This window comes from Anolis sagrei, chromosome 1 (assembly GCF_037176765.1).
Source record: "Anolis sagrei isolate rAnoSag1 chromosome 1, rAnoSag1.mat, whole genome shotgun sequence".
Classification (NCBI taxonomy): Eukaryota; Metazoa; Chordata; class Lepidosauria; order Squamata; family Dactyloidae; genus Anolis; species Anolis sagrei.
Window position 1 is genome coordinate 275,778,490 of NC_090021.1, and position 27,786 is coordinate 275,806,275.

At 41.2% G+C, this 27,786-nt stretch overlaps 1 protein-coding gene across 1 annotated transcript in view; it reads right to left on the bottom strand.

Moving 5' to 3' along the window:
• ALX4 (ALX homeobox 4) overlaps nt 1-27,786 on the bottom strand; it is a 103,005-nt gene that overhangs the window by 22,057 nt on the left and 53,162 nt on the right. Inside the window, exon 2 of the mRNA XM_060764384.2 lies at nt 10,318-10,628. Within this exon, the coding sequence (XP_060620367.2) occupies nt 10,318-10,628 (311 nt within the window). The remainder of the gene's footprint in view (nt 1-10,317; nt 10,629-27,786) is intronic.

Consider the following 27,786-nt stretch of genomic DNA (forward strand, 5'->3'; position numbering starts at 1 on the left):
ACATAAGCTTTCATGGACATGGTCCATTTCATTTCATTACATGCATGAAGTAAGAAACACTTTTCATTTGCTTTGTACACATTTACAAAGCAATTTAGCAGCTGCCAAAGTGATTTAACAGCTGCCACTGCAACTAATCTTTGGTTATTTTATTGTTGTCATATGATGATTTTTTTTATCTTAAATAGTTTTAATTGTTATCCCTGAGGGATCTTGGGCAATGAGGGCAAGTAGCTGTACAATGAAAGACATTTCAATGTGTCTGACTATCTCCAACATAGCTCCAAGAACAGCCAGCTGAAACTTGGTTGGGATACTAACAGGAGAGGATGGAAGCAATTTTAGTTATATCCCGCCTTCTCCTCCAACCTGAGACTGAAGCTGGTTCACAAAAATTAAAACAAATGCAATTAAAACCATGTACATAGGTACAAACAAAATGTTATTGTTAACATGGGATTAAACTGTACATCAAAAACATTTCAAACAAATCCAAAAAAAGACAAAAATCACTATAATTATGTTAAAAGGCCTTGCAGTCAGTTCCTTAAAAGCCTTTTAGTACAGAAAATATTTCAATTGCTGAGAAAAGGAAAGCAAGGACAGAGCTACCCTTGCCACCATAGGGAAAAAGTTCAAAAGCTTGAGAGCAGGTACCAAGAAGTTCCTCTGCCATGTTCCTCCCAAACATATCCGTAAAGGGGAAGGGGAGCAATGAGATAAGGATTTCCCTAAAGACACAGCCCAGCCAAGTCCTGATAGCATTCTTCAGACAGTCTGGACTTGACCCTTATGGGGCTTTAAAGATCATAATTGACACTTTGAACTATAACCAGGAATTGATGGGCAACTAGTGGAGATGTTTTGGTCTTCAACCTCCAGCAGTCTCAGCTGCTTTGGTCAGTGGTCAGAGATTATGGAAATGAAAGTCCAAAACACCTAGAGGACAAATGTTTGAGAATTACTGCAGTAAAGGAATTGTATGCTCTATTAGAGGCCCCCAGTGGCGCAATGGGTTAAACCCTTGTGCTGGCAGGATTGAAAAACGATTTCCATGCTGGAGGTCCCAGGGCATTCTCAAGGGAGGAGCAAGGAAACCATCCCACTATGCTCCCGATATCACAAAGACACAGACTGAGACATTCACACTCAAAGTGATTTCCAAATAATAATGAGGTGAGAGGTCATTAACACATTATTTCCAGTGATAGAAAGAATCAATTTCCAAATAATCCCAAAGTGTTTGGCACCAGGAAAGCTTCAATTTTGTACAATAAGCTTCAGGCAAAGTGGGAGAAACATAATGCAAGCACAATTTATCACATTATCCTGCGATGGGCTCTTTACTTGCAGCAAGACGAGCGAAGTGAAATGAAGTCGTGTCTCTTCTTTCACAATCCCCTATGCATTTTCTCATGCATTTTAATAGTTCAGATTGTTACAGTTATTTACAGCAGTACCGCACATTATAGGTACCCAGAGCCTGTCCTTGGAAAAGCAGTTCCATTTTGAATTTTCTCTTCATAAAATGTTTTCCATTATATTGTGTAACATCCACACATTGTTGCCTCCATTAGCCACAATGATACAGAGCACAGTAATTGTAGTGAAGCATGGGCTGTCACAATGTCACAACACAAGGATGTCCTCCAAATGTTACAGGAATATAGGAAGAACTCAGGAAATGACAGTATCCCTGGAGGCCAAGCTAGACGAAATGACAGAGATCACTGATCAGATCTTCCATCACTTTAAGTTTTATGAAAAGCAGCTGGAGAAGTAGTAGGGTTGAGTTAGACAGGCACCATGTTGCTGGGGGAAGGGGGGTTTAAGTCTTCCTCTGTATCATTTTCCTAAATAAAACTGCCCATTTCCCAAACTTCGTTAGAAAAAAGAATTGGCCTGACCAAAAAAAAAAAAATCCAACAAAAAACACTTATACATGTCATTTTAGACATGTAAGTTTAAATAAACAAGAGAGCTCTTTATAAAAGTTTGCATCACCATGAGCCCATAATAATAAACTTTATTTGTAACCCACCCTATCCCCCCAAGGGGACTAGGGTGATTTCCAGAACAAAAGTGGCAAAAATTCAATTTCATAATGAACAAACAAAACAGACCAAAACAATAAATAAATAGCATCAATATAAACTTATAAACATAAATGACTAACCAAAGAATAATTAAAATATCCATGTAGGAGATGGAAACACAATTAGATTAAGTCTGCAAAGACTTCTGAATAATAGAGTTGGAAAAGGCTACAAGGTACATCCAGTCTTGTTCCCTGCAAGAATCTGCTATCACTATTACAAAATTCACATGGAAAGCACCTTTCAAAAATCATTACTATTACTCATTACAGATTTTTAGAATACATATGTTACCATAACTCATTATGGTACTAAAGCAGTTACTTTTACCTTGAACCCTGCACTTTTTACTTTTCTATGTTTCTACAATGTATCTCCCCTTAATAATGAACCACATCAGAGATTAAGATCGTCTGGGGAGGCCCTGTTCTTGGTCTCACCACCTTTGCAGGCTCAATTGGTGAGAACGAGAGAGAGGGCCTCCTCAGTGGTGGCCCCTCAGCTGTGGAACTCCCTCCCCAGTGACATTAGATCAACTCCCTCCCTCCTGGCCTTCAGAAGGAAAGTGAAAACATGGCTTTGGGATCAAGTCTTCAGAGAATAATTGTATTGTAATAATAGAAACATAATAGGTGCAATGACTACTGGAATGGCCCTGGATTACGATTGTGGATGGCATGGTTTCTAATAGTGGGTGTAATGTTTTTAAATGTTTAAATGTGTATTAATTTTAATTTAATGTTTATTTGAATTGTATATTGCTTTAAGGCATTAAGCAGCTGCCTATATGTAAAGCTGCCTTGAATCCCCTTCGGGGGTTAAGAAAGGCGGGGTATAAATAGGGTAATGTATTGTCGAAGGCTTTCATGGCCGGAATCCATGGGTTGTTGTAGATTTTTCCGGGCTATACGGCCATGTTCTGGAGGCAATTTTTCTCCTGACATTTCGCCTGCATCTATGGCAAGCATCCTCAGAGGTAATGAGGTCTATTGGAACTAGGAAAAACTAGGTTTATATATCTGTGGAATGACCAGGGTGAGACAAAGGACTTTTGTTTGCTGGGGCTAGCTGTGGATGTTTCAGCTGATCACCTTGATTTGCATTCAATGGCTTGGTAGCGCCTGGGGGGAATCTTTTGTTGAGGGTGATTTCATGTGCCTGTTTGTTTCCCCTCTGTTGTTTTTCTGCTGTAATTTTTGAGTTTTTTAATACTGGTTGCCAGATTTTGTTCATTTTCATGGTTTCTTCCTTTCTGTTGAAATTGTCCACATGCTTGTGGATTTCAATGGCTTCTCTGTGTAGTCTGACATGGTGGTTGTGCGAGTGGTCCAGCACTTCTGTGTTCTCAAATAATATGCTGTGTCCAGGTTGGTTCATCAGGTGCTCTGCTATGGCTGATTTCTCTGGTTGAAATAGTCTGCAGTGCCTTTCATGTTCCTTGATGCGTGTCTGGGCGCTGCGTTTGGTGGTCCCTATGTAGACTTGTCCACAGCTGCATGGTACACGGTAGACTCCTGCAGAGGTGAGAGGATCCCTCTTGTCTTTTGCTGAACGTAGCATTTGTTGGATTTTCTTGGTGGGTCTGTAAGTGGTTTGTATGTTTTGTTTCCTCATCAGTTTCCCTATGCGGTCAGTGGTTCCCTTGATGTATGGCAAGAACACTTTTCCTCTGAGTGGATCTTCATCTTTACACTCGTGGTTTGTTCTCGGTTTTGCAGCTCTTCTGATGTCTGAGGTGGAGTATCCATTGGCCTGTAGAGCCCAGTTGAGGTGGTTCAGTTCATCTTGGAGGAGGCGGGGTTCGCAGATTCTTTTTGCACGGTCTGCCAAGGCTTTAATGGGGCTTCTTTTTTGACTTGGGTGATGGTTGGAGTTTTTATGTAGATATCTATCTGTGTGTGTGGGTTTTCTGTAAACGGTGTGACCCAATTGTTGATCTGGTTTGCGGATGACTAGGACATCTAGAAAAGGCAGTCTTCCTTCATTTACTTTTTCCATGGTGAATTGGATGTTTGGGTGGATGCTGTTCAGATGGTCCAGGAACATGTTGAGTTCTTCTTCTCCATGGCTCCAAATAGTGAAGGTGTCATCCACATATCTGAACCATATCGTGGGCTTTTTGGTTGCTGTCTCCAGGGCTTGTTTTTCAAAGTGTTCCATGTAGAAGTTAGCTATGACCGGGCTGAGAGGGCTCCCCATAGCTACTCCATCTTTCTGTTCATAGAACTCATTGTCCCACTGAAAGTAGCTGGTGGTGAGGCAATGGTGAAACAGAGCTATGATAAATAGGGTAAATAAATATATTCGTTTTCTGAGGCTGGAGAGAATGGCTTATAGCTTGTCAAAACTATTCTGTTGAAATGGTATTTTAAAAAACCATTAGTAGCTCCAACTCTAAAGAGAGGTGTAATAATAGTTGTGCGCAGTGCAGTATTGTTTTTTAATTTTATTTTAATGCTTTTAATGTTTAATTTTAATGTATTTCTATACTTTTGTGTTATCCAATGTCAATTTGCTTTCTAAGGTGATGGTTGTTTGTTGTTAGCATCTAATGGCTGCCATTTGTAAGCCACCCTGAGTTCCCCCTCGGGGGTTGAGAAGGATGGGGTATAAATGTTTTAAATAAATAATAAATAAATGAATTATTATACTGATATAACAAATATAGAATATTGGCATGTGTATCTACAAACCTCTTGATATTCCAAACCAAATGAAGCCCTACTTTTGTACATTAGTGGCACCATTTTTAATACTACCAATAAACAAAAGCAGCATAATTCATACAGTTTTCCAGATGTTATTGATATGCAAGACCCAACATCCTCATCATGCTAAATGGTGGGATTGCCGTGACATATGAGATACTCACTATAAATTATCACAAGATGGGCTAAATCAAGAACTTGAACACATTACTTTTGTAATGACTAGTCCCAGATTCTCCCACCAAAATGGTCACTGGCCTTTCTGGGTGGGGGATTCTGGGAACTGCCATCTAAAAAGGAACTTTTCCAAATTCTGGGCCTTACAAACCAATGTTCAGTGTCCATTCCTCCCATAAATTAAATTTGTTTTCACATACACGGACCCCACTTGTCTGTTCCTTTCCCATGGTCTCTGTCCCTTGCCCATCCCCTTGACAACCTTTCTCACACTACAACATCCACTCCCCCGAGTTCCTTGTCTGTTTGCCCTCTTTCCCTACCCCATGCTTCTCCCTTATGTCTTGCTGAGGGCCATGAGCCCGTCTCCCGATTGCTTGCTTGAATATAGGAACAGAGCCAGAATTCATCTCTAAGCACTGAAACTGGACACCATTTTATCAGTGGCCTGGAATGGGAAATTGGAGCCTGGGATGAGAGAGCTGAATAACCTGAGCTTGTTTTCATTTCATGTTTAATTTCCTGCAGGCTTAGCTCAGCTTTTCCGCTTCTTCCAAAAGCCTCCCAGGGTTTTATGGGAGAAAAGGGATCAAGATATATTACTTCTTGCTTTGCCCCCCCCCCCAAACTTTTCCCCTCCTTCTTCTTCATCTTCTTCACCCAGGCTGTGATTTTGCTGCAACAAAATGTGACATTTCCACCTTACTTTCGAGACCCTGCCACATCACAGGGTCACTGTTGGAAAAGATTTCCATTAACAGCAGATTTCTCTGGGGATGAGTGAAGGTTTCTTGGCACTCAGCACAGGGGAAGGAGGGAAGTGAGCAAGCGAAGCCACAGGCTGCCAAAGAAGAAGAACCAATTGGAGGAAAGCAACTGGGAGCCACATTGTCTGAGTAAGCCTGAGGCACAACACTGCTAGGAGGGAGACTGAAATGTTCCTCATCTATTTGGCTCTACCATTCTGTCTAAGCAAATCCATAGGGACCTGGACACAGACAGCTGACTTATGCCGAGTCAGACCATTGCTCAATGTAGTCCAGTACTGTTTACACCCTTCTACTCCAGGCAATTATGCTGCCATGACTCCACTCTAACTGCCATGCCAACATCCAATGTAATCTTGGGATTTACCATTTAGAGAGGAGCATTTAGAATTCACACCCAAACAGCTCTACTACTTCAGCAAACAACAAGCCACAGCCACAAATGCAGTTATGTCAGTTAAATTGGAATATACCAGTGGGCCCTTGGTATGCATTACAATTGGGTTCCAGGATCCTCTTGTTGGTTATTTGTTCAGTTGCTTCCAACTCCTCATGACATCATGGGCCAGCCCATGCCAGAGCTCCCTGTTGGCCGTCACCACCCTCAGCTCTTTCAGAGTCAAGCCAATCACTTCAAGGATACCATCTATCCATCTTGCCTTTAGTCGGTTCCTCTTCCTTTTTCCTTCCACTTTCCCCAGCATCATTGTCTTCTCTAAGCTTTCCTGTCTTCTCATGATGTGGCCAAAGTACTTCATATTTGCCTCAATATCCTTTCTTCCAATGAGCAGTCGGGCTTTATTTCCTGAAGTATGGACTGGTTGGATCTGGCTGCAGTCTGCATCTGCACTAATCTTTGCACCTTGAAATACAAAGTCTGTCACTGCCTCCACGTTTTCTCCCTCTATTTGCCAGCTATCAATCAGTCCGGTTGCCAGAATCTTGGTTTTTTGATGTTTAACTGTGACCCAGCTTTTGTGCTTTCTTTTTTCACCTTGATTAGAGGGCTTCTCAGCTCCTCCTTGCTTTTGGCCATCAAAGTGCATATCTAAGGTTGTTAATATTTCTTCCAGCAATTTTCACCCCAGCCTTGCATTCGTCAAGCCCCGCACATTGTATTATGTGTTCTGCATACAAGTTGAATAGGTTGGGTGAGAGTATACAACCCTGCCGTATGCCTTTCCCAATCTTGAACCAGTCTGTTGTTCCATGGTCAGTTCTTACTGTTGCTTCTTGGTCATTATACAGATTCCTCAGGAGAGAGACAAGGTGATTTGGTAGCCCCATAACACCAAGAACTTGCCACAGTTTATTATGATCCACACAGTCAGAGGCATTAGAATAGTCAATAAAACAGAAATAGATGTTTTTCTGAAACTCCCTGCCTTTCTCCATTATCCAGCGGATAATGTCCTCTATGGAAACCAAAATGCAGGAATGCTAAAGTCCCATTATATACAATGGCATATTAAAATGGTGTTCCTTATATAAGATGACAAAAACAAAATCTGACTTTTGCAGATGTTTTTCTTTTTTAAAAAAAAAAAACCATTCTAAAGCCATAGATTGTTTAATCTGTGAATGGAGAATCTGTGGATATAGAGGGCTGACTATAATGCTATAACTACCTAATGTGAAAGGACCCAGAGTGATGAATTTTTAGTTTCCCTCTATGAGCCTACTTGAGGGCCCTTCCATACAGCCTCACAATGCAGGACAAAGAAGTTGGTTTAAAAAACATGGTACCTGAAAGCAAGTTCAAACATGGAGCTGTCAGTCCTGGCAAATAGCCCCCTGTTATTCTGAAAGATTTGTTTGTAGCGGATTTTAGAAATCCACAAAATGGATACAGGACATCCCCCAGAGGTTTTCTTTTAATTTTTTTTCTATTGACTCTCTGAGATAAATTGTGCTATTTTAAATGGTGTATTTTAATATTTAGAAAAATGTTTTTTAATGTTTATGTACTGTATCCAGGTATTGAATGTTTGCCATGTATATGTTGTGCTCTGAGTCCCCTTCGGGGTGAGAAGGGCAGAATATAAGTGTTTTAAATAAATAAACAAATAAACAAACAAATAAATAAATAAATAAATGTGCTGGACCTCATAATTGCTGGTGCGGATATACAAATGTGCACCCAAGCAGATTTCTTGTCATTATTTCTCCTCATCCTAATGCTGCCTTTAGATTTGCCCCATTAAAGGCCGTTTCCTTTTGAGGTCACTTGCCTGCCATCCTGGTGCCCACTGTGTAAATTCAAGCTCTGTTTAATTTCATAAATATAAGAACGACGGAGTGGTTCTCATGGGAATTGCTTTCCATTTGTGCTTCCATTTAACCACTTGTGTGACCATGGCTTCATCTGTTTACAGCCTTCATCAACTGTTTTGGGATTTTAAAATGTGCATATGTGCTGGAGCCATCTACACCAGCTATCACAATGAAGTCCTGTGTTTTTCCTGAATGCAGGGATATACAGTGATGCAAATAGGTGTTCCTTAACCAGGCCCTGCCAGACCTGGGTGTGTAGGCCCAAAGCCTGCACCCATAGGCCCAGGTGCTTTGGACCTACAGGTGAAGTGCCCCCCCCCCCCCCCGAATAATGAAAACAAAAAACAAATATCTGACCTCTGGTGATGATTGTGACCATATAAAATGTATTTTGGGTTACTCACTTGTTACATGGTTGAATGTACACCTAGCTCAGATGAGCACCTAGAAATATAATTTACAAAGCATCTCACAGACTTTTTCTTCATGCTTATGAATCCATGACACCTTGCTTGAAAGCAGTACATATAAAAGAAACTAGGAGTCTCAGTAGACCATAAGGTAAACATGACTCAACAGTGTGATGCAGTTGGCCAAAAAAGCCAAGACAGTTCTAGGGATTGATAGGAACATAATGTCGAAATCAAGGAAAGTAGTACTGTCAATATGTTATACTTTGGTCAGACCTCACCTGAAAATGGAGCAGAAGAATTGTTTTACTGACATCACAAGGCAAAAATTCTCCTTTATCGTCTTGTGACACCAACTTCATAAATTAACATGCTACGCAGACAACTGGCCACTTTAGTGTCTGGGAAGAAGCCAAGGAACAAGAAAAAACATCCTGAGATGTGAAAGCTCAAGTTATGGCAAACTCACAAAATGATAATGGTTCTTCAGGGGAGCTCTTCTGTTCAAGTGCATGACTTCTACTCAGACTTCTACTAGTCAAATGTCAAACCAGAGAGATTCAGAAGTAGAAAATCAAACAACACTGCTGTTGTTATCAAACTGGCTATGGAATTGGATTTGAATAACAACTGCTTTAGTTGTCATCAAGAGAGAAAAGATAAGAGGAGCAAACTAGTTAGATCTAGCTACATCTCACATTATCTTTCATCCAATTTAGGGTGATGAGTGTGAGATGTTTGGGAAGTGACAGCTATGGGAGCCTGCAGGATAAAATGGTTAGTGTCAGAATGGCACTTAGGAAGGCCAAATTCAAATACACAATGAGCACGAAACTAATTGATGGCATTTGGGCTAGTCAGAGATCTTATCTTGGCCTGACTTGCTTCACAGGGTGGTTATGAGGATAAAGTGAAGTGGAGCATAGTCATGCATGCTGTCTTTTAAGCCCACTGGAAAAAAGGCAAGCAATTAAATATATAAATAAATAAAGGTTGGTGATTTCTCAGGGGAACAATAAAATAATTGTTGCTGGGGTGTATTGAATCTGGATGGTGATTTGTTCACAGGTTGTCTTTTCTCCTGTTGTAGCTTTTGCTTAATGTGGATGGCAATTGTGGGAATGCTGTGCCCCTCCAGTCTTTCCCATTGGTTATGTTGGCATCAGTTGGAAATTGTAGTTCTACAACACTTGGACAGTTGCTTCGGTCCATAGGATGCTGCTGGGAAAGACTTTTAAGAGGTTTCCCACAATTATAGTTAGTTCTCCACATTTGCTGGGGTTGGGGAAACTTCAAATAAAACGTCTACCTTTTTACTTGAGAGGACAACCTTCTAGGAATTTTTAGGTCCTCTAGCATTCCTCTATAATCAACCCTTGACAGATGCTGACCATAAATTCACACTGGTAGACTGAGATTCTTAGAGAGAACACATCAAATCCATGATCTACAAAAGTTAAATCTACACATATGGAGGGATGTGGTTGGACGATTATAGCTTTATTTTGACAACATCTCTCTTCCCCTTTTCCCACTAGCCCTAGGAGAGGAATCTGACGTTACTTGTCATACAAACAGTGGTACGGAGACTCTGACTCCATGAAAGCAGGACGTCACCATGTTGTTCAGCATTCATGTGAGAGCAGATGTAACATCAGGGATGGAAACCGTGTGACCTTTCAGATGTTGCCAGAATGCAGATGTATGAGTTATTTATTATACAGCCAGTAATGGGGGAATCATGTTGCATCCAGAGTACCAGTCCCCTACCTTGATGTTATATTTTCATGGTGGCGGGATAGCTGGGATACAATAAGAGCAATAAATGTGGAAACAGAAGCATGTCTGCTTTCTCTGAAGCTCTGTCCACAGCAGCTGTCCTTACCTGTACTCGTGCCTCAGTGAGGTCTGTCCTCATGGCTAGTTGCTCTCTGGCATAGACATCTGGGTAATGAGTCTTCTGGAAGACCTTTTCCAACTCTTCCAGTTGATAACTGGTGAAGGTTGTGCGGTTCCGCCTCTTCTTGCCTTTGTTGCTCTCTGAGTCAGTCTTGTCCATTGGGCTGGGAAGGTCGTTGCTTGCCCTCTCTTGAGGTACCTTCACTCCTGTCTCTTTCACGGTGAGGTAACTGCCATCCATTCCAGCAGGATCCGAGCCGGGCTGTAGCTCCGTTTCCCCCAAGGAACTCTCTTTAGCTGTGTAGGAGGAAGAGGGGAGAGGAGAAAGAAAACATCAGGCTGTGGATAAATGCATTAGGCTGAATGGGCTTTATATGGCTGTGGAAAAGACAGGAAAACACATATACATGCTGGGAAAGAGATAGGGTGATAAGGGTTTAAGGAGAAGGAGGTGACTCAGGAGGAGGAAGAGGTATGATATTCTAAAGAAAGGATCAAGACAAGGCCCTTTGGCTTAGGCCATAGAGGAAAGGTGGAAAGAAGCAGCTGGAGACCAACAAAATAAATAAAAGGATTCTGTTTTAATGACTTCGTGGAGATTAGCATTAGACTCCATGCCAGCAGGGATGTGAATTTGTCTTGCTAGTTTTGCTGTGATTTCCTGTACTGAAGCAGATGTCTTCATGAAGTGTAACAGACGATAAAGGAGATATCATATGTATCTTATAGACTTTTACAGGGTGTTCCATTGATTACAGAATATTAAACTGAAAACAGTTGAGTTGAGTTGAAGGTTGCTAAGTGACAGCTGGCAAACCTCTGCGGAGTGGGTCCTACATTATAGAATAGACATCCTACATTTGTCTGTGCAAATGCAACCAACATGTAACTGTTTGAGCATTGGACTATGATCCTGCTGACCATGAAAACCCAAAGGGTGACCTTGATTGAGTCACATGCTCTCAGAAAAAGCCCATTAAAGGCTTCGGATTGCTATAAGATACCATAAGAAGGCACACCACACTAACAAAAAACAACAATCAGATTACACAATGCTACCTGACTATTCACATGCTATGGGGATGTGGGAAGGAGGGAAGGAGAAAGACATCCATAGGAAAAATTTCTTGCCCATGCATGCAAATACATATTACAACACAACATCAATGAATAAACAAAACCTAGCATTAAAGCACCGAATAAAGAAATGACTGTTCTACATGACAATGCTACATGTGCCATTTGAGAAGAATATCCCAGTGAATTAAATGGCGATGTAAATATAATTGTAGCTTTACAGATACAAAGACCCCCTTTCTCCTTTAATCACCTTAATTCTTCTTTAATCAATATTTATTTATTTCACACATTTGTACCCTGTCCTTCTCACCCCTGGAGGGAGACTCAGGGCAGCTTCACAACAGGCAACCATTAGATGCCAACACATAAATATCACACTGTTTTTGTCCTTTTCTGGTCCATTTTTTAAATATTACATATCTTAAAGAATTGTAACCAAAGGGTTGTAACAAAATGCTGTGGTAGAGTATCCTCATTTTTCTTTTATTGGCAGCATCTCACTTTCGTACATGCACTCATATCAGACCAAACAAAATATCACCGTGTAGAATCTTGCTCCACTTCAAAATCATTTTGTAGAGGTCCAGGATGTGGTGAGATGTATTAGCTAACTATGATAAGAGAGCCTTGTTCTGCAGGATAATGTTCCATTTATGTTAACAATGTAAGCATACACATAGCTATTCAAAAGTGAGCCCAGAATTTCAATGGAATTTACTTTTAAATCTACAGGATTTAACCTAAAGGCTATTGGAATGCAAATATTTCTTGATGACAATCTTGGGTTTTTTCTCCCCTAGCTATATTTTTAATTAATTGTATCCAATTTATTCTCTGGAGCTAAAAATATTGAGCTATGCGTTTTCCCAACATAATTTTTATCTCAACTACTCTGTGAAGGACATAGATTAGACCGAGAGCTATGGCTGGCTCACATGAATGCTACAGGGAAGGTGGGATTTGATGTGTTATATGATATACAACGGGGAGATATAAATTCAAAGTTCTGGATCTGTGAGACAGCTGTAATTTTGAGCAGTCTAACAAATGAATTAACATGTTACAATGATGTATTGTATCATATCAAGAATTTAAATGTTAAATATGATGGCTGTTTACACTCACAAGAAACAGTGTTTATTGATTTGGCTGCTTTTTCTTTTTCTTATTCAAGTTTCCCTAAACTCAATATACATGTTCCAGTGTTTTTCCTGCTTAAAATAGTATTTCTGAGTTCTTGTTCATTTATAGATTTTGCTTTTTGTTATCTGGCCACATCTCTTGGCTACACTCTGATGTTGCTCAGCCACAGATGTCTTTATTTTCATTTGTGAAATATTAGAGGATATGGGGGAAGGGTTAGACGTAAACCTTGTGCAATCTGCTTTGTTTTTCTCTGGTGTCCTGCAATCCACCAACCAGAACTTGGTGAACATTATGTAAAGAATCAGTTGGGCAGAAATAGGCTCAGAATTAAGAAACATTGTGCTTTTGAGCATATCCTCGGCCCAACAAGTTCAGAAGTTCTTTGAACTCATTTTCTCCAATGTGTTATTTTTCAGGAACCTAATAAGTGTGAGGATGAGCCAACATGGTGTAGCGGTTTGAGGGTTGGACTATGACTCTAGATATCAGACTCAGCTATGGAAACCCACTAGATGACCTTGGGCAAGTCACACACTCTCAGCCTCAGAGGAAGGTAAAGGCAATCCTGCTCTAAACAAATCATGCCAAGAAAACCCCATGGTAAAAGTGCCCTACAGTTATCATAATTCAGATATGACTTGAAGGCTCAATGTTTTTCGTTTTATTTTAATTCTACCAGATTCTATAGTTTAAATTAATTCTATAGTTAATTTTAGATTAATTTTATATGGTTTGCTTTCTTTATTCTGTGCCTATTTTTAGCCCTCAGGATTAGCTCTACATGTAGTCAGCGGTGAGTTTTTCACACCCCTATTCAAAATTCGCTCAGACATATACTCCCAGCAGAGATGGATAGGCTGGAGTTTGTTGATAGCTCTCTTAATGAACTGTAGGAGTTGGTAACATGGGGTTCAGGCTACCAGTTATCCAGCAAGAGCAATCTGAAGACCTCCTCCCACCTCATTACAGTTATGTTATTGTTGTTGTGGATGTGTACCTTCTAGTCAGTTCAGACATATGGCAACACTATTCCACAGTTTTCTGGGACAGATTTGTTTAGAGCAGGTTACTATTATCTTTGTCTTAGGAAGATGAGGGTGGGACTTACTGATTACCCAGTGGGCTTCCATGCCTAAATGAAGTTTCAAACCCTGGTCTCCCAGACTAGTACTTCAGCACTCAAGCCACTATACCAGGCATGGGTAAACTAAGGCCCGGGACCCGGATGCACTTACCTCAGGCCCTCCTAATTTTCTCTCTCCTCTTGGCATAAGGAAATGGTAGCCTGCCACATACTTATGCCAAAAAAGATGGGGGAGGAAGACACGCAGCAGCTGAGAGCCCTCTGGAGTGCTCTCAGTCACTGCGTGTCATGCCCTCCTCACAGCATAAAAACAGTGCAAGCAGCCCCATCCTTATCCCAGGAGGACAGCTCAAGGAAGGCATGTGGCAGCTGAGAGTCTGCCAGAGCACTCTCAGCCCATCTTCCTCCTGGCATAATGCCAAGAAGACAGCCCAAGGATTTGGGGAGGAGGATCAGGGCAGTCGCTGCATCTCATGTCTTCCTCCCAGCATAAGGATGAGGCAAGCAGCCCTGTCCTTATGCTGGGAGAAAAACCTGAGTATGACCCAGGGCCTAGCCTGCCCCCTCCTGTCCCCACCCTCTCCGAGGCCCTACCCCTCATGGCCCGCCCCATCCAGCATCCAAATGGCCTCCTACCCCCAGGTTGGCCCTCTTGGCCAGATCTGCAATGCGGCCCCAAGGCAAAAATGTTTGTCCATTCCTCTGAAAAGACACCATGGAGGGTGCCAATCTAGCCTCTCTAGAAAAGAAGGTCCAGTGCCTCAGAGCAGCCTCTGAGGATGTTGGATAACAGGGCTATGTACACTCACACCTTGCTCTCCAGTTTTAGCAGGTAAACACTTGAACAAGCAGTAGTCTTGATTTCACTGCGTTTCCAGCCATTCTGCTTATGTTTCTGACTCAAAGTCTTTTGCTTATATCAAGTTGTGGGACTTTGCTTTTAATTCTCATTGAGAAATTAATACATATTTCTTCTAACATATACATCTTTTTGTATTTTTCTAACTGACAGTGTATATTTTTAACTGTATGCATTTTTGCCATTTGCAAAAGTGTTCACAGGCCTTGGGGCATATTTTCCTTTTCCAAAACCCACCACAAACTTCACAAAAATGTGCAGATTTCTGAGCCAGGGGGTGCTTTTTGTCTCCTAAGTTGCAGAAGGATCAAATTGATACTTTTATAGCTATTTTCCCCATTCCTAATCATGGACTTTGAGTGGGGAAAGATACACTTTATTTCCCAGCGTCATTGTAAAGTTCCCAATCTGGCAACCATTACAGCAACATTTTCCAGATCCAGATCTCTATTATGACCCTCCTTAATTTGTCATGCCTACAAGCCATTAATTGGACATCAGCATTTTCAGAAAGACTCTATATGAACTTGGAACGGCATGTTTTGTCTCTTCAGAGCTGGCAGCCAGAAGCAAGAAAAACAATAGCTGGGGAGGAGGTTGGTTGCCATTTGCCAACTTTTGTCCACATAACTTTCTTGTCTGCTCACTTGTTTTTGCCAGTAGTGGAGGGAGTCCATTGTAGATGGGTATGAAAGAATTATTACAGAAGAAAAGAAAATACATGTGTGCACATCACAAGGAAGGAGAAAACAATAGTTCCTGGATTGATCTAACTTGACAGGCTGCAAACCAATTTAAAGAGATGAAATAAGTCAAGAGCTTTCAACAAATGTTGATCTCAACTGCCTGCAAGGAAATAATCCTAGATAATAGATTTACACTTATGGCCTCATGATAGGCCTTGTGCTTTTTCTGCATGGCAGGAGGTTGGACTCGATGGCCCATGTGGTCTCTTCCAACTCTATTATTCTATGATTTTATGATTGCCAACAACTAAATAACACTTCTCCCCCAAATCTATGATTTTACTACACAACATAATCGTGTTGATGGATTATGTGTCAAACACCCTGAGGGCCAACTGGCATTGGTAGGATGCAATATAAGGGACTGTTTTCATTTAATTGGGGAAGGGGAAGCATTGTAGGTGACTGCTGTTCATTGCAGTCCCTGGCAAGAGCAGTTATTTTTTGGTCACTATCAGGTCATACAGTAGTTTAATTACTGGTAAGAACCTCCCCCCCCCCCCCCCCCCGATATACATGTTGCAGATTCAAATTTATGGTAGTGTAAAAAAGTAGAGAGAGTAGAGAGGGTTGGTGTTTTGTTTTTTTTAAGGTTCTCCTGAGATGGACTAAGTTCTCACCTTTCACCATTCTGCTTGGAAAAGGGGATTGTGTTGTTTTTTTAAATAAGAGTTAGGGCACAATATTCTACATTGACCTGTAGATAAGATGTCCATTTTTGACTAGAAGTCACTTTGGAAAATGGACTATAGACAGGCCTTGGACTGAGTTATTGGTTGCAGAATTTCAGATTTATATATGGCTAACAGTGAATACTATTTTAAATGGATTTTAATTTAATTTTAATCTAATGTTTTAACTTATTATGTAATTGTTGTGTTTTACTATGTTTTACTATGTGGGGTATCAAATTGCTGCTGGCTGTAAACTTCCCTGAGTCCCTCTCCAGGTGCTGAGAAGGGCAGGGTACAAATGTTTGAAGTAAAAAAAAATTAAAATAATAAGTGGGTTTAGGCATAGAATCTAGCCCCAAACTGTCTATACTGGAATTTCACGTAAGAACTTATAGGAATCTCACCCTCCCGCTATAAGGAATCTCATCTCATCCCCATGCATTTGCACTCCCAGAGCTGACCCAGAGTGGACCTAAGCCATGCTGCTGCCTGAAGTCAGCAAACAAAGTCTGCCTGCCTTCCCCAACCTGTGTGCCTCCTGTCATGATCCTGGATCCTTTTGTTAATTGTAACAAGCGTTGTTGACTCTATGGGATTGACTTAGGTTTTGATTCACCACTCAGCAACTGATTTTCAACCCTCAAATTAGGGTTGTGCGTGTAACCATTTTTCTTCATTTCATCCATTCTTTTGTTACTTTTGTTACTTTCAGAAGCACGTAACAGGAAGGCCCCTCCCGGTACAAAAATCAGCTTGACATGAAAGCAAGTGGGAGCCGATCCGAGCTCCTCAACTGCTTTTCGTGAGCAGCGTCCTTGCCTTGGAAAGTGTGTGTGTGTGTGGTGTGCAGGCCCAGAAAGTGTGTGCACCTGCTTGCAGCCAAGCACCTCCACTGGAGTAAAATTGCCTCCTTGCCTTGGAAACTGGCATGCAGGCCCAGAAAGCATTTGCACCTTCCTGCAGCTGAGCACATCCTCTGGAGTAAACTTCTCTCCTTGTCTTGGAAAGTGTATGTGGCACGAAGGCCCAGAAAGTACATGTGCCTGCCTGCAGCCGACCACCTCCTCTGGAGTAAGGAACAGGTAAGAAGCCTCCTTAAAGCATATACCTGCCTGCAGCCGAGCTCCAGTCCTCTAGAATAGAGCTTAAATGCCTGAAATAATAGGAAGGGTAGCCTCCCCGCCCCCCAATATTGGTCTGATAGAAAATAGATCTTTCAGAACCCCAGAACAAAAACTGATATCTGCGCTCCCGATTTTGACAGGCTCCTAAAAATTGGATCAATGCCCCCACCAAAATCCGAGACACGAAATGGGACACGGTTTACTCCAAATGCACAACCCTAGTTCAAACCCTTCCCTTGCCCAGTCAGTGCAGTCTACCCTCTCCTGGTCATATCATTGCCAGAATTTTAAAAGAAGGGCTGAGATTCCAAGAAGGAACTGGACTCTGCTGTGAGACGGAGATTGAGGCAGAGGTGGGATAAAATTCAGACAGGCCGCAATGGCTGAGTGAAGTTCTTATCTTGGGCAGGAGATATGAAGCCTTCTGATAGGGCTGGCCATGCCTTTTCCATTCACTCTTTTCCAGTCTGCATAAACCTGACAACAGTGATTAATCACAACTGCAAACAGGCAACAGCACATAAAGCACACCTTTCATTTACACAGGCCACAAGCCGGTCATAGTTAAATCTCACTTGTTTCAGTGGAAAGAGAATCATTGCTCAGGTCCTTCACGGCAAAACTGATAGCACTTGTGGCAGCTTCAGCTTTAAGCAGCTTATGCTGCAAACATGATTTGTATAAAGATTTCTTATGTACACATACACACATAGGTATATTCATATATACAGATAGGGATGCATGCATATACCTATATACTCTAGGCATGTATACTTTTAAAGCAAGAGATTTTTTACGTTCATCAGGGTTGAATGTATAAATCTCTGCATCTGGATTTATTTACATGGTGATTGTGTTTTATCACATTCGCCAGCATTTCACAATTGGAGGAGAAAATGCACATCTGTGACCAAGTAGCATCAGAGTATGGTTAAGATGGAAAAAATGGTTAATGAGGAAGAGCACATAAGCTGCAACACTTCGCCTTTGCCTGAATGTACGTGGGAGGACAGTAGTTTGTGTGTCCTCTATCTTCCCCTAAGGTTCATTGATGGCAAATTACTTTTGCGTTTTGAACTCAGATTTTAACAACTGAAGTAAGCCAGGATAGAGAGAGTGAAAGTGGAAAGAGGAAAAATAAAACAGAACATTTTTAAAAGAAATTGAAAAAAATTGGATTAAAGAAGATTAATCTAGACTGGAGGAGCCCCCGGTGGTGCAGTGGGTTAAACTACTGAGCTGATGAACTTGCTGATCAAAAGGTCGCAGGTTAGAATCTGGGGAGAGGCATGAGCACCTGCTGTTAGCCTCAGCTTCTGTCAACCTAGCAGTTCAAAAACATGCAAATGTGAGTAGATCAATAAGGTACCACTCACCAGGAAGGTAACGGCACTCCATGCAGTCATGCCAGCCACATGACCTTGGAGGTGTCTAGGGACAACGCACATTCTTCAGCTTAGAAATGGAGATGAGCACCAGCCTCCGGAGTCAGATATGACTGGACTTAATGTCAGAGGAAAACCTTTACCTTTTTAATCTAGACTGGTATGTAGTCTGCCAAACCTAATTTTCAAACAAGAAAAATACTCTAAGCACTCCTAGTTTTGTGTTTATAGCACCCCTAAAAAATAGCAACATTTTGACTACAGGAATACAATTGAATTTTTTCCAACTGTTCTGATTAGGGAATGAGGAAAATAATGTTTTAATTTAAAAAGTAAAAATAAGTTTCTGTAAGCATGAACATCTCATTGCAATCTCATTGTAAAACAATCTCTTGAAAAAGGCACAAGTAGACTTTGTATTTCTAGGCGCAAAGATTACTGCAGATGCAGACTGTAGCCAGGAAATCAGAATACGCTTACTTCTTGGGAGGTGAGCAATGTCCAGTCTCGATAAAATAGTAAAGAGTAGAGACATCACACTGGCAACAAAGATCCGCCGAGTCAAAGCCATGGTATTCCCTGTAGTAACCTACAGATGTGAGAGCTGGACCTTAGGGAAGGCTGAGCAAAGGAAGATAGATGCTTTTGAGCTGTGGTGCTGGAGGAAAGTTCTGAGAGTGCCTTGGAGTGCAAGAAGATCCAACCAGTCCATTCTCCAGGAAATAAAGCCCGACTGCTCATTGGAGGGAAGGATAGTAGAGGCAAAGATGAAGTACTTTGGCCACATCATGAGGAGACAGCAAAGCCTAGAGAAGACAATTATGCTGGGGAAAGTGGAAGGCAAAAGGAAGAGAGGCCGACCAAGGGCAAGATGGATGGATGGCATCCTTGAAGTGACTGGACTGACCTTGAAGGAGCTGGGGGTGGTGACGGCCGACAGGGAGCTCTGGCGTGGGCTGGTCCATGAGGTCACAAAGAGTCGGAGACGACTGAACGAATGAACAACAACAAAATGCCAGAATTGATGATGCTCACTGCAGCTTCTGGGATGGCTGTCCCCTAACTGTGGAATGTTTTTAAAACGAAAAAGAAACTAATTCTTGGAACTTGAAGGATGAATGGACAGGAAAGATCATTTGCCAAAGCTACATTGACAGCACAAGATACAACATTACAAAATCAGAAATCCAACAGTACATTTAGTATCAACATTTGATTCAAGAGCTCCCAATACTGGCCGATCAAGAAAAGATACTTTATATTGGACTACAGTATGATTATTTATTTATTTATTTATTTATTTATTGTGTCAGTATCAACCAGACAATTGTATTGAATTTTTAACAATTTTTTAACAAACGGACAAAACAGAGTTTGCAAGCATGGTAGTTGATTAAATGTCCTTTGACCAGACATTTAATCTGTCCTTTGACCAGATTAAATGTCCTTTGACCAGGCATCGAATTGTGCCTTTTGTAAGCCGCCCTGAGTCCCCCCTCGGGGGTTGAGAAGGGCGGGGTAGAAGTACTCGAAATAAATAAAAAATAAATAAATCTGGCCACTTGGAGTGCTTCTGGTGTTGCTGCAAGGAGGTCCTCCATTGTGCAAGTGGTGGGGCTCAGGTTGCATTGCAGCAGGTGGTCAGTGGTTTGCTCTTCTCCACACTCGCATGTTGTGGATTCCACTTTGTAGCCCCATTTCTTGAGGTTGGCTCTGCATCTCGTGGTGCCAGAGCGCAGTCTGTTCAGCACCTTCCAAGTTGCCCAGTTTTCTGTGTGCCCAGGGGGGGAGTCTCTCATTTGGTATCAGCCATTGATTGAGGCCTGCCACTTTTGGACTCTCGCTTGCTGAGGTGTTCCAGAGAGTATCTCTCTATAAATCTTAGAAAACTGTTTCTTGATTTAAGTCATTGATGTGCTGACTCATACCCAAACAAAGGATGAGCTGGAAATGTTTCTGCCTTGGTCCTTTCACTATTGGTTGCTACTTCCCGGCAGATGTCAGGTGGTGCAATACCGGCTAGACAGTGTAATTTCTCCAGTGGTGTAGGGCACAGAAACCCCGTGATAATGCGGCATGTCTCATTAAGAGCCACATCCACTGTTTTAGCGTGGTGAGATGTGTTCCACACTGGGCATGCATACTCAGCAGCAGAGTAGCATAGCGCAAGGGCAGATGTCTTCACTGTATCTGGTTGTGATCCCCAGGTTGTGCGAGTCAGCTTTCATATGATATTGTTTCTAGCTCCCACTTTTTGCTTGATGTTCAGGCAGTGCTTCTTGTAGGTAAGAGCATGGTCCAGTGTAACTCCCAGGTATTTGGGTGCACTGCAATGTTCCAGTGGGATTCCTTCCCAGGTGATCCTCAGAGCTCGGGATGCTTGTCTGTTCTTGAAATGAAAAGCACATGTCTGTGTTTTAGATGGGTTAGGGATCAGCTGGTTTTCCCTGTAATAGGCAGTAAGGGCACCTAGAGCTTCAGAGAGCTTCTGTTCAACCATCTCAAAGCTCCCTGCTTGAGCAGTAATGGCACAATCATCAGCATAGATGAAGCTCTCTGGCCCTTCTGGCAGTGGCTGGTCATTTGTGTAAATGTTGAACATTGATGGAGCAAGCACACTCCCCTGAGGCAGGCCGTTCTTCTGTTTCCGCCATCTGCTTCTCTGGCCCTGAAACTCAACAAAAAAGCTCCTGTTTTGTAGCAGGTTTCCTATGAGGCGGGTGAGGTGGTAGTCCTTTGTGATATTATACATTTTTCTCAGGAGGGGGCGGTGGTTCACAGAATCATAAGCTGCTGACAGGTCTATGAAGACAGCTCCTGTGATCTGCTGCCTTTCAAAGCCATCTTCTATGATGGCTTTGAAAGGCAGGATGATGATGATGATGATACCAGTGGTTCTCAACCTTTCTAATGCTGTGACCCCTTAATACAGTTCTCCAACCATAACATTATTTTTGTTGCTACTTTTGCTACTGTTACGAATCATAATGTAAATATTTGATATGCAGGATGTATTCTCATTCACTGGACCAAATTTGACACATGCCCGATACGCCCACATTTGAATACTGGAAGAGTTCGGGGGGGGGGGGTGTGATTTTATCATTTGGGAGTTGTAGTTGCTGGGATTTATAGTTCACCTACAATCAAAGAGCATTCTGAACTCCACCAACAATGGAATTGATCTAAACTTGGCACACAGAACTCCCATGACCAACAGAAAATACTGGAAAGGTTTGGTGGGCACTGACCTTGAGTTTTGGAGTTGTAGTTCACCTACATCCAGACAGCACCGTGGACTCAAACAATGATAGATCTGTGTCAAACTTGGCACAAATACTCAATTTGCCCAAATGTAAACACTGCTGGAGTTTGGGGAAAATAGACCTTTACATTTGGAAGTTGTAGTTGCTGGGATTAATAGTTCACATACAATCAAAGAGCATTTTGAACCCCACCAATAATAGAATTGGGCCAAACTTCCCACACAGAACACCCATGACCAACAGAAAATACTGGGTTTTCTGATGGTCTTTGGCGACCCTTCTGACACTCCCTCATGACCCACCCTAGGGGTCCTCAACCCCTGGTTGAGAAACACTGATTAATACGCTGCTCTCCACAAGGAGACTCAAAGAGATTGATTCTCCAACAATTTGGCACCCTTTCCTTGAGTTTTATAAGAAATAAGGTGCTGAGCACATGACAATTGGAGCCCACCACACGGTACCAATTAAGATTTACTATCTTGTTTTTCTCATTTCTTACAGATTCTTTTTCCTTCTCTGATTCTTTCCTTCTCTCCTCTTTTTCTATAAACAAATTGTATTAAGTTAAAGCATACTATAGTAAAACACAATGCCAGAATCTGATACATTGATGTGGGGTGGAGGGAAGAGAGTAGTTTTCATTGTCATTGAAAACTTACTATTTGCTAAATAAAAAAAATACAGAGGAAAGAAGCTGCAGTGAGCAGCATCAACACTGCCATACTTGTGCCTTCTTCGAGAGATTGTTTCACGAAGAGATAGCAAGGAACTTTTGCATGTTGAGAAAAGAAAATAATAATAAAAAAGAATCAAACTGCTGCTGAGGTTGACAAAAATCATATTTCCTGGGTGAAGAAAAGCCACCTTCTAAATCAGGGGTCCTCAAACTAAGGCCCGGGGGCCAGATGCGGCCCTCCAAGCTCATTTACCCGGCCCTCACTCAGGGTCAACCTAAGTCTGAAATTATTTGAAAGCACGCAACAACAACAACAATCCTATTTCATCAGCCAAAAGCAGGTCCACACTTCCCATTGAAATACTAATAAGTTTATATTTGTCAAAATTGTTATTCATTTTAATTATTGTATTGTTTTTAAGTGTTTTTTGCATTACAAATAAGATATGTGCAGTGTGCATAGGAATTCATTCTTTTTTTTCCTCAAATTATAATCCGGCCCTCCAACAGTTTGAGGAACTGTGACCTGGCCCTCTGTTTGTGGGCCCCTGTTCTAAATGCTGGGATTTTAACTGGCCTAGCTTCTCATATGCAGACCCAACACAGCTATTCAGACAGGAGCCAATACTGAGACATATAAAAAGAGTTTTTCCAAATATATGTTTTAAGTTTTTTTCAAATACATGTCTCAAGTTCACATTTAGAAAAACAAAATGCATCTGTATGAAATGCATGATGGAAAGTATCTGTTAGCCATTAACCAGGAGCTATAATATATAGTGAAAAGCATTGTGGTGGAGACATTGCTTTGCTCTTATATATTATGTAATTGGTTAGAGCAGTCTTCCTCAATCTGGCATTCCTGAGATACTGTGGACTGCAATTCCCATTTCAATCAGTAGGAAAGAATGTGAAATAGTTGGAGATCATGGAAGTGATAGTCCAACACATTTGATGGATTGGTCCCAGGCTCAGAAAGTCTAACTGGAATCAAGAAGACTTGATTTGAAATCTAGAGGTGCAAAGGACCAGGGCTCTCAAGGTGAAAATGTCAGGTCCTTGTAATTAGCAGGGAATAGAGCATAATCTGCCTTTTCTGTCCCATTCCCAGACTCAGTTATTTCCCCCTGAGTTCTTGCTCTAATCCTCATAGGTGGAGGAAAAAGGATTTTTCAGCAACAGTGTGCTACAACGGTTATCCAGAAAGTAAGATTACAAGGCACATAACTCTCATGGAGAATTTTCTCGGGGGAAGTTGGCATCACTGCCATATAGCGGGAAATCAGTGGAAGCAAATGAGCAGTGTCAGGCATCAGTAGCTCATTGACTGGTGTTGTGCTGAAGGTAGGAGATGAGCATTCTCCAAGTTTCCCTCCAAGTGCGAAGTTTGTGTTGTAATATGCTACCTAACTGCTAAGGACATGAATGAGAGGATGTAACGAGGGGATGTAATGTCAAGACAGCATGTGATAAAATGGGTATGGAATATATTGTGAGACCACAAAGAAACTTGGTAGAGCCATCCAAAGCAAATGCCGTGGGATGCTGATGGTGCCAGTCTCCCTCCCTCATGACAATGGCTGTCCACACACTGCTCATGCAACACAAGGGTTGTTGACTTCATTTGGTTGGGATGTTTTAAGCCACACCTCTCACAGCCCCGATCTCACGCCCAGTGACTATCACTTGTTCTCTAAATGGAAGGAATGGCTTGATGGAAAACACTTTTCTGACAAGGAGGGGGTGAAAATCAAAGTGATGAACTGGCTGAAAAAGGAGGGAAACTTTTTTATGACACAGGCATCAAAAACTCATCGCACGGATGGCAAAACGTATTGAACTGAATGGTGATTATGTGGAAAAATAATATAATACCTATACTACAATCCATGTAAGTTTTATTAAAATATATTCATTCTTTATATTTTTTAAAAAATCTTGTAACTCTACTTTCCGAATAACCCTCGTATTATGAGTGACCCTTGTGGTGATTCAAGGCATTTGGTGGTGGGGGGGGGGGGGGCAGTCTTGAGTAGGCAAGATCCACTAACTTTAACAAATGACTGCTCCTCGATTATCTACTCTGTATAATCTTGTGTTTCTATTTCTTCTCTCCCCCCCCCTTCTGCTGCTTGTCTTTATTATATTATGATGGGCTGCATTGCTTATCCCACTCAGATTCACCTGTTTCTTCACTCATTTTGTACAATGTATAAAACGTAACTGAAAAAGAAAATATATGTTTTCTATGGAGGTAGAAACTCACCAAATATTTTGTTTTTTAACACAGAACAACATAAATGTCTGCATGTTTGGACTTTCCTTGCAGAGCATATCACTATAGAGGCTATTGTTATATAATGCCCTGTACTTCAACACTTACTTACTACTATACCAATGTTGAAATCTCCCAGTTCATGGCATGCCATTAAACAAGTCATTTTCTTTGACAGACTAATCTATTTTCATGCTTGCTGTAAGGATAAAATAGGGTATGCTGGCCTAAAGGGAGGCTGTGACTAAAAATATATATAAAAATAATAAATTATGTGAAATTGAAGGAGGAGCAAAAGACCTTATGTGCCCTAGGTGAACCTCTCTGAAGAGAAAAGAGGTGCCACTACCAAACAGTCCTTCTCCCTGATGGTTACCTATAACCTACAACACTTCATTGGCAAGAAGACTTAGAATAGAATTTATTAAGACTATTTTATAACTGAAATAGCTATATCTATAGGAGAAATGTGTATTTCAGGTATCTTGATTCCAATAATAATAATAATAATAATAATAATAATAATAATAATAATAATAACAACTCTATTTGTACCCCACCTCCATCTCCCCAAGGGGACTTTGGGGGGCTAACATGGGACCAAGCCCAAACAATTACAATAAAGCAAAATAAAATACATACATGGCACATGACAATATCAAGTAAAATGCTTCTACAATAACATAATAAAACAATAAGATAGTAACAATAACATAATAAACCAGAGTATAAAAACAGTAAAAGAATTTAGACGAGGGTGAGCTGGGCCAAATATGAGGAGTGAAAATTTAAAAACCCAGGGGTGAGGTAGATAAATAAAGAGCTGTATTTAGAGAGAGACTCAGGTGGGATAAACAATGAGGTTATTCTCAACTAAGGGATGAAATAAAGTGCATCAGAAAACCAATTGACACTGAGGCAGGACCTGACATGGGAATTAACAGCCTTAAAGCCTAATTCCAGTATATAAAATTCATTCCAGAAATGAACTCAGGACTAACACCATTAATGAGGTATCTACAGAGCAGAATTTATATCACTTTAACTATCATGGCTCAATGCTATGGAGTCCTGGGATTTGTAGTTTGGTGAGATACAGAGAGGGCTAAAAACCTCGTAAAAACGCAACTCCTATGGTTCTATAGCATTGAGCCATGGCAGTTACAATGGTATCAAACTGCACTGATGCAACAGTATAGATGCATCACAGATATAATGTGATCATATCTTGTGACCCTATTTTGGATCAGTGGTTCTTTTTGAACACCTTTATATTGTCTGGAAACAAATGAATGTTGTGCCTTCAGCTTCTGAACTCTTTAGAAAATCTTCCTGTAAGAGAACGACTTTGAAGTTGTGAGACTATCTTCTGAGGAATGGGAGTGAAGATGGCCCCCTACTATTTTGACATTTGAAAGGAAACAAAAGTTCTTTTGAAAATCTGATTATATACAGGAGGGAGCAAAAGAAACAGAAAAAGGTACTGCATGGAGTTCAAAGGAGGAGAAATGGTGTACGTTTTTCTGGGATTAAGGAAATTGCCAGGAGCAGATCTTTATGAGGAGATATCATAACATTCTGGAGCATCTGGAAAGTGTGAGCTACTAGATCTCTTCATCAGGCTAATAAAACTTTCATCGTGTGTATACGGTTCCCATTGACGCTGGTAGTTCATTGATACAATGTGGCTGTACGGCAGCTTTCCCCTTGCAGAAGGGCTTCCTTTGATAGCCACTTGCATTATTCCCATTTCTCCTAAAACACCTGCTTTAAAGGCTGCATGAGGCTTTGATTTCTGAGGATACAGAAGACAAAGACATTCTGGACTTCATCCAGTGAAAGACAGTTGTGTTGAAATCCTTTTGGAATCATCAATATAACTTTATAAATTGGGACTTTACTGCATGAGGGAAGCAAACTGGCATTGAAGCAGGATCTCATCTCGTGATGCTATGTGGATCCCATTACCGGTCTGCCTCTTCCCTGTAATTAACCCATCTGCTGCTATTGATAGGAAAAACCTGTCAACAGCTGTCAGTCCCTCAATGTTCCTGACACTTCATTTATGTGATGATGCTGTTGTGTTTCTGTACCAGCATCTTCAAACTGATGTGATGTCAGGAGGCAGCATTCTCCTCTCTTCACCCTCCCTTTTTTAATTAACCACAACTGCAACTGTTACATTGCTTTAAAAATCAATTTTAAAATTATGAAGCAGCAGAAATATAGGAAGACATGATAACAAGGATATGTGAAAGTACAACTGTAGAATCAAGTCTGGTGAACTGGTGCAATTGCGTATTTGGGAAGAGGGTGCTTATACTGGTATGCATCCATTATAGCTGACTGTATTTTTTTATTATGTCAGAAGAGAATATACTGCAAGTCGCTTCTGGTGTGAGAGAATTGATCGTCTACAAAGACGTTGCCCAGGGGATGCCCAGATGTGTTACCATCCTGTGAGAGGCTTCTCTCATGTCCCCACATGGAAATCTGGGGCTGACAGATGGGAGCTCGCTCTGTCTGGAGGATTTGGACTGCTGACCTTCAGGTCTTCAGGTCAGCAGTTCAGCCAACAGAAGGGTTTAATTCATTGCGTCACCGTGGCTCCTAGGTGACTGTATGCCTGCCATGGAATACTATTTTTGTGCTTAGTCTCATGACTTTCAACACAAATCTAGACATAATGAACCTTCTGAAATGAGGTAGTTATGGTTAGTGAAACCTTATATGTTTAAATTGCAAACAGTATGGCTAGAAAAAACTTGATCAAATCCTTCCATTTCAAAGCACATGCACCCCAATGTACCTGGTTTCTGTCCTTCAAATGAAGTGTGGCATTTAAAATGGAAAGAAAGGAAGATCATAAAGGAAGACACAGAGGAGACAGTCGACAGGAGCTATGCTTTTACTGTTCTTTTAACATATAGCCCCTGTTTCCTACAGAATGGAATGCAAAGAATTGAGCGGCAATAAAGCTTTGGTGAACATGTGTCTTGTGCCTGTGCACTCACCTCCATCAACCAGATGCTGTTAAAACAGCTCAGTTTTTTTGTCTTAGAGTCTGAATGTCTATAGATGGAAAGTCCTGTGTTGACCTTAGAAGAGATAAAAGTCAGCATGATCATTTTTTTTCT